This window comes from Akebia trifoliata, chromosome 12 (genome assembly GCF_017979445.1).
Source record: "Akebia trifoliata isolate Shusen 1 chromosome 12, ASM1797944v1, whole genome shotgun sequence".
Classification (NCBI taxonomy): domain Eukaryota; kingdom Viridiplantae; phylum Streptophyta; class Magnoliopsida; order Ranunculales; family Lardizabalaceae; genus Akebia; species Akebia trifoliata.
The window spans coordinates 3,870,207-3,882,683 of record NC_141386.1 but is presented as its reverse complement, the minus strand read 5'-3'; the positions used below and the strand labels follow the sequence as shown (position 1 = coordinate 3,882,683).

The 12,477-nt window shown below is 31.3% G+C and overlaps 1 protein-coding gene across 1 annotated transcript; it reads left to right on the top strand.

Annotated features, from left to right (window-relative positions):
- The first annotated feature begins 9,547 nt into the window (after positions 1-9,547).
- On the top strand, positions 9,548-11,776 carry LOC147388677 (transcription factor RAX3-like). Its single transcript, XM_086419035.1, has 3 exons — positions 9,548-9,837; positions 10,746-10,875; positions 11,150-11,776. The coding sequence occupies exons 1-3, from the start codon at positions 9,702-9,704 to the stop codon at positions 11,619-11,621; spliced, it is 738 nt and encodes a 245-aa protein (XP_086275161.1). The 5' UTR covers positions 9,548-9,701; the 3' UTR covers positions 11,622-11,776.
- The last annotated feature ends 701 nt before the right edge of the window (positions 11,777-12,477 follow it).

The window sequence follows — 12,477 nt, the reverse complement described above, 5'->3', positions numbered from 1 at the left end:
CCAGGATTTGGAGTCACCACCATTCCTTTTTGGTAAAAGGGTGTGAATAGTCACCCGAGGTACATATTTAGAAAAAATGTTATTTTTTGGCATTTAGTGACTCTCGTACAGATGAAACACCAATCCACCCAAGATCTAGGTAAGCGGTTCGATTAGAAAAAGGGGAAGGTGTTAAACACCCATTTCTCTCAACCCATTGGTGGTAACCTCAAAATAACTTGATCATTTTTGGATAAAACGAAATAAATAATAAAAGGAAAAAATGTCGCATGATTGACGACTCGTACCCTAAGTAGGGATTTGTTATTGACTCAAGTTATAGAGATCATTTTATTGAAGGAGATGATCCTTATATAAATTTAGCATTGGGAGCAACACATTCTTTTTGGAAAAATGTTGACTAATGGTTGTGGGTCCATTCTCACAGGTTGAGAAAGGACCTGAATACCAATTGCTTTAAAATGAGTTGAAGGATTTAAAATGATTTTTTTTTTAAGGTAGTTACAACCCTTATAGTTTCGACCAAATCGAAGTTTGATTTATCAGAGATAAGGGAGGGAAAACATCACATCTTAGGGATTTTTAAAAAAAAAGAAAAATAAAAAAGATGAAAGGGGAGGTAGAAGAGGGAAGTGCAGAGGGAATAAAAAAGGGGGGGGGGTATGTATCCTCAATCTTGCCTTGAGGCTTTGACTTGTTCTTGTTCTCTTTCTTCTTCTTATTCTTCTATTCTTCACCTTCTTTGAGTCCTTAGTGAATTATGAGAGTGTAATGTTAAATTAAAAAGTAATTAAAGAGGATGAGAGTTGAATAGAAGAGAATTGTAAGATTTTTTTAAAGTCTTAGACTTGATACCTTTTTTAGGAGGTGAGATGTGATATTTATAAGGATAAAATGTTACTTTTGAGGGATGAAAAGGTAAAAGAGTATAAAATGACATTAGGTTTAAAGGTGAAGGGTGTGAAATTTAGAGTTGTGGTGAGGGTATTTATGGAATGAGGATAAATTGATAGTTTTTTATCCAAATGGGTTGTATCTTTCCCAACCCATTTGGATTTAGTGTTTGGTGAGGTAAGATGATGTGGTATTTTGTTGAAAGAATGAGATTGAGTGTTAGGTAGGATGAGGGAGTGTGGTGTTTGGTTAAGGAAATGAGTTGTGTTAGGAGTTAGGTGATTAGGTTTTGGAAGAGTAAAAGGGATGATGATAAGTGTCAAAAATGTACGAAGATAGAGTGATTAGATGAGTTTATTGGGGGGAAGGGGTATGGGGGGTGGTTTGTGAGAATAAGTTTAAAGTGAATGATGACATAAATGTATGGGTTATGATGTGGATTGTAATGTGGGTTGGTAGTTTAGTTAGAGAAATGTGATGGGTTAGGTTTATGATATGAAATGTAGGGGTGATTTTGTTAAAAAGAAGTGATGGGTTAGATTGGGTATAATGATTTTTGGGAGTGATTTGTGGTGAGGACAAGTGTCTATTTAATAATCAAATGTTGATTGGTTGATGTAAATAATGATATGTAGATGTGGATTTTGGTGTGTTAGGCTTAAGTTTTTAGGGAAGGTTTAGGTTGTTGGATTTTATTCATTTTAGAGTAGAGTTTATTGGGTTTAAAGGTGAGTGGGTTTTAGGATTTGGGTTATATAGATTTAGAGTTAAGTTAGGTTAGGGCCTTAGCTAGGGTGAGTTGAGGTGGAAAATGATTTTTTTTAGGGAATTGAGGGTCGGTGGACTTTAAGCGGGTTTGGGGTATTTTCGATTCCAAGAGTGGAGCGGTGAAAGATGGGGAGGTGGGGGCATGCCATGTCTTATTGTGGGTACATTGGACCTTTAGAGGTTTATTGATCAAAATGCCACATTTCAACGATTTGGGCTTTTTAGATTCGTTGGAAAATTTTATTAGAAAAATCGATTTTTTAGATTCTTTCAAGTGGGGGGACTGTTCAAATTGGGGTATCTACAGGCCCATTCCCAAATTTAGTGTGATCTGATAAAAATGCTTGATCATGTCGACATGTACAATCATGTTAAACTGACACGTGTCTGTGTTTTAGAACATAATTTGAGTAAATCAATACAATTAAATATTTGGAAGATTATAAATATGACAAACTAATGCTAGCCATTGATCAATCGGGCTTTGCTCGATCCAAAGACCAATCTTATCCAATTGAACTAATCCTTGGACTGCACACACCATCTCACCCTGTCACGTGAAGTTATAGAGATTCGAAGGGACGACCTGAGGAGCATACCCAATCACTTCTTACCATCTCAGCCTAGCCTCCGGTGGGTAATTTAGTAGTTTTGTTAAGGGCACACATTAAAGTGAAATAAATGCACTTCGTAAATTTGATTCTAAAGGTATTTTGATAAAAAATAAATTTTTAACAGCATTTTAGTACAAAATAAAATATTTATGCCCTAGAATATTGAGACACTCTTAATCACAAATCAAAAGCTGAAGCTGAGTTGAATTTATGTCCAAGAATATTAACTTTAGCTCTTTAATATTTGGCTTTTGGGATTGGGACACCCTTAATCACAAATCATTTACCAATCCACTATGGCTCGAAGCACTCTCAAGAAATGAAATTCAATTAGTCTTGATTCCGATTTGGATTCCCATAAGGATCCCATTTGATGATCCACTAGATCGGTTATGGACCAATCATTTCTTAATATTATATGATCCTGATGTAATAAATTTGAGAAATTTAATTTGATCTGATCTTGAATTTAGTATTGTATCAAAGTAACTCATATTTCTCTTCCCATCTCATTTCTTCTTTGCGGGTCTTGTTACCGTGTGCCCAACGGCACACGTTAAAGACAATAACTACACTTTGAAAATTGGATTTTGTATCGAAAATGCCCTTTAAAAAAATATTTTTTTTACATAAATACCATTAAATGTTTACTCCCTAGGTGTATTTATGGCATTTTAAACGTGTACAAAATGGTAGTGAAAGTACCAAAACAGCCATGTATGAGGCCAAAGTTACTGACACAATCTTGTTTACCAAAATGGCTGCCCACTTTTTGGTGACATTTGTAAACATTTACAGTATTCTCGTGAACCACAAAAAAAAAAGACCATGTTTTTTTAATTTAATTATGAAAAAGCAAGAATATATTAGGATTTAGGGTTTAACTCATATTGAAAATAAGGGTATAAAGGTAAACTCGGTTCAATGTATGCACAAGAGATACCCATTTTGGTAATAAATTTTTTTTTCCCAAAATGAGTATTTTTTCCTTTTGAAAATTATTTCAAAATGTAGGTGGGGCAGTAATTTTGGGAAATTTTCAGCTTTTACCTTATTTTCTAGAACCAAAGCATGTCGTACTATCTACATGTTCTACCTCAAAGGAAACCCTCTTTCAAGATATATATATATATATATATATATATTTTTTTTTTTAAGAAATAAAATTGTAATATTTAAAAATGTCAATCTTTTTCAAGGGTATTTTTTTATTTGTTTACATTTTTTAAGAGCATGAGTCTCATACAGAGATACAAAGACTTATTCAAATTTTCATTAAATAACTTGTTGGTGGCATAAATTAGAATTTATACATGATTTAACCTTTTTATAATTATTTTAAAATTTTTGAATAAATAATCTAATTTTATTATTTAATATATTATAAGTCTTTTTTGTAGTTTTAAATATTAGTTAAAGTTATTTAGTAAATCATGTAATAAAATAGAGAGTTACAATTGCCACACCAACTTTTACTAATGCCACACCAATTCTTATATAAATCACGAAGATTGCACACAATTGGTGTGGTGATAGTAACTCTCATAAAAAAAAGGATATTTCTATAATTTTTTAAAGTAAAAAATATATATATATATATCGACGAAAACGACCTTGATAATAGTAAGGTTAAATGTCAAACTGGGGTCATTTTTGTCTTTCAAATTTTGGTGCAAACAAAAAAGCGATTCTCCTTTCACTCATTATAATAGAAAAGACATGATTTGATGTGTTGAGCATTAATTTTTGGTATCCAATATCATTAGATGTTATAATTAGGGCCTACACTGTAAAATAGGTGATCCGAAATCTGAATTTAGTGGGTTTGGATTACTGGAGTAGATCCAAGTCAAAAATTGGGTTGAATATGGTTTGATGTCCCATGATCCAAGTCAGATCCCATTTGTATATTGATCCATCCATATATCAGCTTCGATCTGAATTATATATATTTTTTAATGATAAAATAGAATAATATAACAATTAACAAACAAATATAGAAGAAAAATATTGAATTGTTTAAAACTATCCAACCCGATCCAACCTGAATCAAGTAATTCAGTTTGGGTTGGATCCAGATCAAATGAATTCAATATACTATAACTACACCACACCAAAAAAATAAAAATAAAAAACCCTCTATTATTTTAAATTTTCTTGTAATTAAAGAAGTTAATCCCTATGCCTTCAAAGCGATTATATACCTTGGTTTTTAAACTCGTCTGAGATCAAGACGTGTCGTCCGAGTTAACTTGGTATCGGAGCTGAACAAGATTAACGCACAAAATCATTTTTTGACCGAGATTTAGGACTCACGTTTATTTTTTTGATTTGTCTCACAAGACGTCTCAAACGTATCGTCTGAGACGACTCGATATCAGGCCTAGACCAGTAGACCAGTCGCGAAACCGAGTTTTAAAACTATGTTATATACCCTAACTTTTGCGTGCGTGGTCAACAAAAGATAATCAAAACAGCCTCATCATATTCAACCAGATATCCCTTATTTTCCTCCAAAATCAGTCATTTTCGATACATAAAATAACTTTTTTAAGGGTATGTTACATTTTGACCCCTTATGATTTGATATAATTTCATGTCAATCCCTTAGCCTTTTGATAATTTCACTTACCTCCCTTATCATTGATTGTGTTAATTTTTAAATTTACCATTTTAACCCGCACATTTTGTATTTTTCTTATTGCAAAAAAAAAAAAAATTCAAATCGAAAAATAGAGAGAAAGGGCTAAGTGAGGTGGTGTTTGTTTGCGCTATTTTTCAGTGCTTATTGCTGAAAAAAATTAAATTCAGCACTTTTGTCAAAATAGCGTATTTGTTTACTTGTGCTTATTGCTGAAAATAAGTGAAAAAAATTCAGCACTATTTTGATGCTGAAAAAAAGTGCTGAAGCGGTAAGCACTTCGCTTTTTTCAACACGGACAAGTATGCCCTTTGTTTTTTTGAGCATGGACAAGTATGCCCTTATTCTTAAAAGGATATTACCTCTTATATCCCATGGATAAGTATATAAACACCCCACAAATTAATAAACCCACACCATAGCTAAATTATTTTGTCTTGTATGGGTTAAAAGTTTTGGAATGAGTTGATTTTTGGTGAGGATGATCTCTACAATGAGGAGATCATCCTCACAAAAAATCAGCACATCTTGAAACTTCTAACCCTATCAAAACAAGTTCAAGAACTGTAAATTATCCCTTTTTTTTTTTGAAAACTATTTTTAACGAGTTAGAAGTTTCAAAATAGACTGATTTTTGGTGATGATGATCTCTAGACCATATAGACCATCCTCACTAAAAATTTGCTCATTCCAAAAACTTTAACCCATATAAAACAAAACAAAAAATGGCTATAGTGTGGGATGTCCTTATTAATTCATAGGGTGCTTTTATAATTACACATCCTTCATTTCCATCGAAAATTATTCATCCAAAATTAAGTTCTTTTAAAGTTGATTTCAAATTTTGGTGACTTGTATGACATTATTATTTTTAATTTGAAATTTGTGGGTTTTTATAAATAGAAATTATTATTTATAAATTGAAGATTATTTGAGTATTATTTATTATTTAAAAATAAATTGTATTTTAATTTTATAAAAAATAATATAATTTATTGTGTTTGATAATAAATAAGTATTTGAAACATGTAAACAATGTATAATATGATTGTAAGGGTAACAAAGACAATTTATCAGTTTCAGCAATGTGTAACAAACATGATTCAACATCTAAACAAACAACTTTTTCAGCACTTAAATTCAGCGCTTATAAGTTTCAGCGCTTAATGCTATTCAACACTTATTTTTTTCAGTTTAACAAACAGCACCTGAGTCAGCTTGGTCACTTATAGCAGAGGTAAGTGCAATTGTCAAAACGCCAGGGGGTCAACATGAAATTATACTATATCATAAGGGGTCAAAATATATTTTACCCTTTTTTATAACTTACTGAAGCTCTTCAAGTTTGTCTTCAACATCTTGAAAAAATACCTGACTTTTCTTCTCAAAGTCCTATAAGCCTCCAAACAACTTATCTTGCTTTTGAGGTTTTGTGGTTGAATTAAAGAGATTGAATATTCAAACTTACCTAGAAGATAATGGATCTTTGGGGTGGTATTATTTTTTTTTTTTGGGGGGGGGGGACAATTATTTTATGTTAGTATCTCATGCATGATTGTTGTCTAGGGGTATGTCATTAGTTTGAGAACATAGGAAGTATCTCTAATTTACACAAAAACTTGAAGGGGTGCTTTAAAATTTCCCAAGTTTAAGTGTCGTTAAATAACCTAAAAAAAGGGACAATGACTATGAAGGACTCTTTATTGAGAATATGTACCGAATATTCCTCTAGTAAAGAATACAGACCATTTAAGTCCTACTTAATAAAATATTATAGAAAAATTTAATTATCATTGATGAGATGTATTTTAGTAATTTATGTGCATATTTCTTTAATATTTACTAGTGATATTTTTGTAATTTGATTAATTTCTTTAATAAGGGATATTTTGATATTAATATGTTTGACTCGAATAATTTGCACACTTTTTGTATGGCAAATCATTTGTCGAAATTTGTAAGGAAATTATCAATTTGCAAATTTTTTGCAATGCAAATCATTTACCGACCAAGTAACAATAAAATTGATTTCAGAAAATTATTTGGAAGGACTTTTGCTCAACTTTAGCGGGGATTGTGTAATGGTAATTTTATTTGGGGTCTCCTCCAATTGCCAAAGTTCTCGTTTTCAAACTATGATATTTCCTTTGACCACAATTTTCAAAAGGGACCAGTGTAAAATGACTTATATGCCCTCATTTTTGAACTTTAGCAAAAATCCAATCTCTAGATTCTATCGATTTCAACCGCAAACGTCAAGAACAAGACATAATTTTTGATGAATAAGTTAAAGGCAATGGATTTTTGGGTAGAAAGAAACAAAGGTTTTGAGCGAGATGTTGAAGGCAAGCTCAAATAGATTAAAATGTTCATCATAGAGGTTGAGACTTTGAAGAAATTAAAATGACTACAAAGGGTTTGGGGAGAAAGATTTTTAGATTTGCAAATGATGGGCAAACTCCTTGTTACATAGTCTTTGTGACTCTACTCTACAAGATTATTTTGTTATAGTTGGGGTTTTTAGATTCCCTTTATTAATATGGAATTAAATTTAATTTGATGGACAGCTGTGATTCCTCTTAGGGTTGTTATTGGATCGAATCAGATTTGAAATCGGATAACATAGGGTATGGCTTGAAGATTTGGGTGTCAAAAAGAATTTGAATTAATAACCTACTGTGATTTTGGATCAACCACGTCTCAACTCAACCTTGCTTATAATTTTATGAATGTGAACTTTGAAATAAGGCATAAATGGGTCGGATTTTATCCAAAATCTGAGTGTTCTGAATCCGAATTTAGCCGATGTGCTCATTGGAGTAGATCTAAATAAAAATATGAGTAGGATTAGGGTTGATGTCCCTTGACCTGAGCCAAATACAAATTCATCATTATTACTATTTGATTTGAATTATATATAGCTTTGAAAATTATATTTTTATGTTATTCAAAATATATTTTATATACTACTTTAATATAACATGAATTCTTATAAAATAAATGAATTATAATAATATAACAACTAGAAAAGAAATATAACAACAATAACAACAAAAACTGAATGGTCTAAAATTATCTGACCTAAATCAAGTCATTGGTTGGATCCTGATTTAGTAAAAGTAATATGGTTCGGATATAATTTTAACAAATAAGATCCGAGTCAAATTTGAATATATGTATTATCTAGATATACTTGGTCCTATTACACCCTACCTTGAAATTTGTATTCTTCCTTTTTATTCTTTTCCTTGACTTCTTAGTAGAATTGTTATTGATGATATATTTTTGTTAAACTTTTGGAGAATTGAGTCGGGGTTTAAGATCATTTTAAGGAGGTTGAGAGAGAGAGAGTTGAAGTTTGATAGAGAGTTCAAACATTAGGTAAATTTTATTATGGATCCATAGAACTATTGAGAATCTTAGGGCCTTTGATTTGAAAAAAATGTCAAATTTTATAGATTTTGGGCCCTTAGGCTCGTTGATGATTTTTTGATCAAAATTTGTCCTTTTGAGCCATTTTCGAGTGTGGTACGTTCAAATTGGAATGTCTACAATACTCATATCCGACCCATATTATGCTTTACTTTGAAATATATTTTTAGGGCAAATAGTTGTGAATCTTATATTTGTTTTTGACAAATCATTTGTTTTAATATAAATCATTATTATCATTAGATTATCAAACATTAATGATGAATGAGCTAACTCGATTTTGATTGGGCTTGGCTTGAAAATTTTGTTTTTGTCAAGTGTGAGTTGGGTGTGGGTTAATGCCCAACCCACCAGAGTTGCAACCTTATTTCAATAGGAGACTATTAATTAAGGGAAGTGTTCAGAGGCCTTAAAGAGAGCCAAACATTGTGTCAAACATTTTTCAAAATATGGGTTAAAGGCTTAGGAATGAGATAATGTTTTGTGAGGATGATCTCTATGGTGAAGAGATCATCCTCACAAAAAATCAGCCCATTCTAAAACTTTAACCCCAATTTACAAGTTGAAGAATCATGGACCGTCAATATTTGTAAATCACTTTTGATGGGGTTAGAAGTTTTAGAATAGGTTGATTTATTAAAAGGATGATATTCTCACCATAGAGATCATCCTCACAAAAAATTATCCCATTCCGAAACTTCTAACCCAAATTTTGAAAAATGTTTGGCTATCTTTAAGGCCTTCAAACACTTCCCATTAATTAAAGAGTCATGATAATCTGATGCCCTCATCTGACATATGGCCCTATCATAGAACTGTAGATCATTTGCCTCGGGATACATCAGAAGAAGATCTATGATTCTGTGTATCTTGAGGTAAATGATCTATGGTTCTAAGATGGGGTGGTTGTCAGAGGGGGGCGTCCAAAAATTAGTATTCTTAATTAAAACTGTAAACTTCTAAATTTTTTTCCTCTCCAAAAGGCTTAGAGTTTGAAGATAATTGATTTTTTATTTATTCAACTTGAGGTTGAATATAAGGGCATTCATGTCATTTCACTAGTCCCTTAGAGAAGATCAAAGTCAAGGGGTAAGTCATCAGGTTGAAAACACAGGGGTTTCTCAAAATTTCATCAAAACCTTGAGCATTAAATCTAGATTAATCTTATAGAAGAAAGGGTCATATGTGCCATGCTCTCTCTCTCTCACTCTCTCTCTTTAAAACTGTAACCAAAGCCCATTACAATTACTTTGCTTCACTTAACATAAAAAAAATTAAAACCAACAAAAAGAGCATTTTGTCTCCAAATTTGGTTTGTTTTGGTTTGGTTTTGAGTGAGTGAGTGGTTGGTGATGGGGAGAGCGCCTTGTTGCGACAAATCTAACGTGAAAAGAGGGCCATGGTCCCCTGATGAAGACACAGCTCTCAAGAACTACATCCAGAAACATGGCACTAGTGGAAATTGGATTTCTTTACCCCACAAAGCAGGTCTCACCATGTTTTTTCTTTTATGTTTTTTAATCTTTTAAGTGATCAATCTCATCTTTCTTCTCACTTTATGATCCATAGAATCATGGGTTTGTTTTACCTTTTTAGTCATTTTCTCTAACATCAATTTCTCTTTTTTATTTTACTTAAAAGAGCAAGAAAGTAGATACTTAATTGTTTATAAATCCTTTTTTTTTATATAAATATATCTGTTTTAAAACTTCATGAAAGATGTGATATCCTTAATACCCATTTCTCCAATTTATATATATTTTTATTTTTTTCCATGTTTTAATCTGTTTTTTGAAATACTCATTTCTGATTTAAATGTTTTTTACACTGTAGATTCATGAATTTTTTATTTTTATTTTAAGGGAGTTGGGGTTAATTTTCTTTAATACCCATCTCCTAATTTTCTATATTTTTCACTGTGGAGGGCACAATAGCGATGGACCAACTTCTCCAAAATACCCAAGTCCACACTTTCTACACTTTTAAGCTGAAATAAAAAATAAAAAACTAGTGTTTTAGGTAACAAAATGTCTCTTAAATTCTCAATTTGCATGTGTTTGGCAATAGTATGCTTTTACTCTAACAATGTTTTTAATCAATTTATCAACTACCAATCCTCTGCTTTCCACATTTTTTCACTCCAATATACTATAAAATTGGTTTTTTTTTTTTTTTAAATCCAATTTGATACTATTTGTTCTCATATATACATTTAAAGATTAAGAATTTGTATATTTGATGTAATTCTAATTAGCAATTACATAGTTTTAACATCAAAATGTGGTACTTTATATTATTGTTTCATTTTTTTTTTAAAGATACAATAGTTAACTGTTTTTTCTTCTTAAATTTGTGTTCTTCTCCAACTTAAATTGATCAAAATTTTACATTTTCAGGCCTTAATCGATGCGGGAAGAGCTGCCGATTAAGATGGCTTAATTATCTTAGACCAGACATCAAACATGGAGGTTTTACTGAAGAAGAAGATAATATTATTTGCACTCTCTACAAAACAATAGGAAGCAGGCAAGTAAATTTCATTTTAAATGTATATATTATGTAAAAGACTAACATACCCTAATTTTTTCATTAAAAGACAAAATAGACATAGACAGGAGTATTATCAGAAAAAAAAAATGTGATGGAGAATGCTAAAGTCCCGTCCAGTAGGGTAGCATTCCCCACATATATATATATATATATATATATAATTTCTCATTTATAAATATATTTTTATTGATTTTCTTTTTTAAATTAAATTTTTTTTTTTTTAATTTTCAAAATTTTGGGTCTTGGTTAGGTGGTCGGTCATAGCTTCCCAACTTCCAGGAAGAACAGACAATGATGTGAAGAATCACTGGAACACAAAATTGAAGAAGAAATTATTAGGTGGAAGCAACAAGAACGTCACTGCTAAAGACCATCTTCAGCTCAGTTCTTCTTCTTTGCTAACTAAACCCGAAATTGATAATCATGGGTTCTCAACGTACCCATTGTCGAAAAATGTTGTTTTCGAACAAAATATAGAATCTCAAAGACTGGGTTCAGACCCAATTCACTTTCCTTTGCAAGAATTCATGGAAGAGCCCGAATTCGGAACGAATGTGAGCAACAATTACATTGTTTCATCACCTCGAGAGGTTTCGAGCGTTTCAGTTCCATATTCTCTTGATTTGGAGAACGATTACACGTCGTGGTCTGGCAATGGAGATAGTGAAAATTATGGGTTCTTCATGGATTTTGGATTTGGATCTTCATTTGATCTTTATTAATGGCTTATGTTCTCTAAATTTAGCTTACTCTGTTAACTCACTATATCACAGTGTTACAAACTAATTTTGAAGAATGTCAAAAAATTAATGTTTTAGTATTGTCTTGGTTTATGTTTACATATGGGGAGAGTGGAAATAGATTTTAGATAATTCAATGTGGGGTTTTGGTTTTTTTTTTTTTTTGAGTAATCTATGAAGCTTCTTGTTTGTTGATATTGGCTCAAAATTATATAATCTATTAGTAAGAAATAGAAACAACGTTGAAATAAGAACTTAATTGATAAGTAGTTTTCAAAAAAATAATCAATTAAAATAAAATAATAAATAATATTGTTGCCTTTTAAACCATATTTTCACCAATTGTGCAATAGATTACTAGCAAATTCGACTTGAAGATACATATGTATTATGTTTGTGCTTTGGCTTTTGTTGAAGGTAGTTTTTTACTGTTTCATGAGTCCAACAACTTTCAAACTGTTTTGGTATTATTTTTTGACAATTTGGTAACTTTTGTCCTAGGGGCATTTTTGTCATTATATTGTTTATAAATTACAGGCAACTTATTTCAGGGTTTTCTATGAGGGAGTTTATATTTTCCGAAAAGAAAAATGAGATTGAGAGATTATAATCCTAATTTTCACGAAAAAGAATAAAAGGAGCTCATCATAACCTCATGTATGTTGGCAATTTTGCCAAATCAAATAAATTTGAAGTGATTTTTTAGCTTTCGACCCAACAACCGTTTGACATGTGGTGCAAATGACATTAGTAATAAGAGAGCAAATTTCTCTCTTGCCCATAGTGGGAAAAAGAAATTTCTTGATCGGATCGCTTTGTGACATATAGAAGATGAAAT

Coding starts and splice junctions, on each gene's coding strand:
- LOC147388677 (XM_086419035.1), top strand. CDS start 9,702: ATGGGGAGAGCGCCTTGTTGCGACAAATCTAACGTGAAAAGAGGGCCA. Junction 9,838..10,745: donor TTCTTTACCCCACAAAGCAG/GTCTCACCATGT, acceptor TTACATTTTCAG/GCCTTAATCGATGCGGGAAG. Junction 10,876..11,149: donor TACAAAACAATAGGAAGCAG/GCAAGTAAATTT, acceptor GGTCTTGGTTAG/GTGGTCGGTCATAGCTTCCC.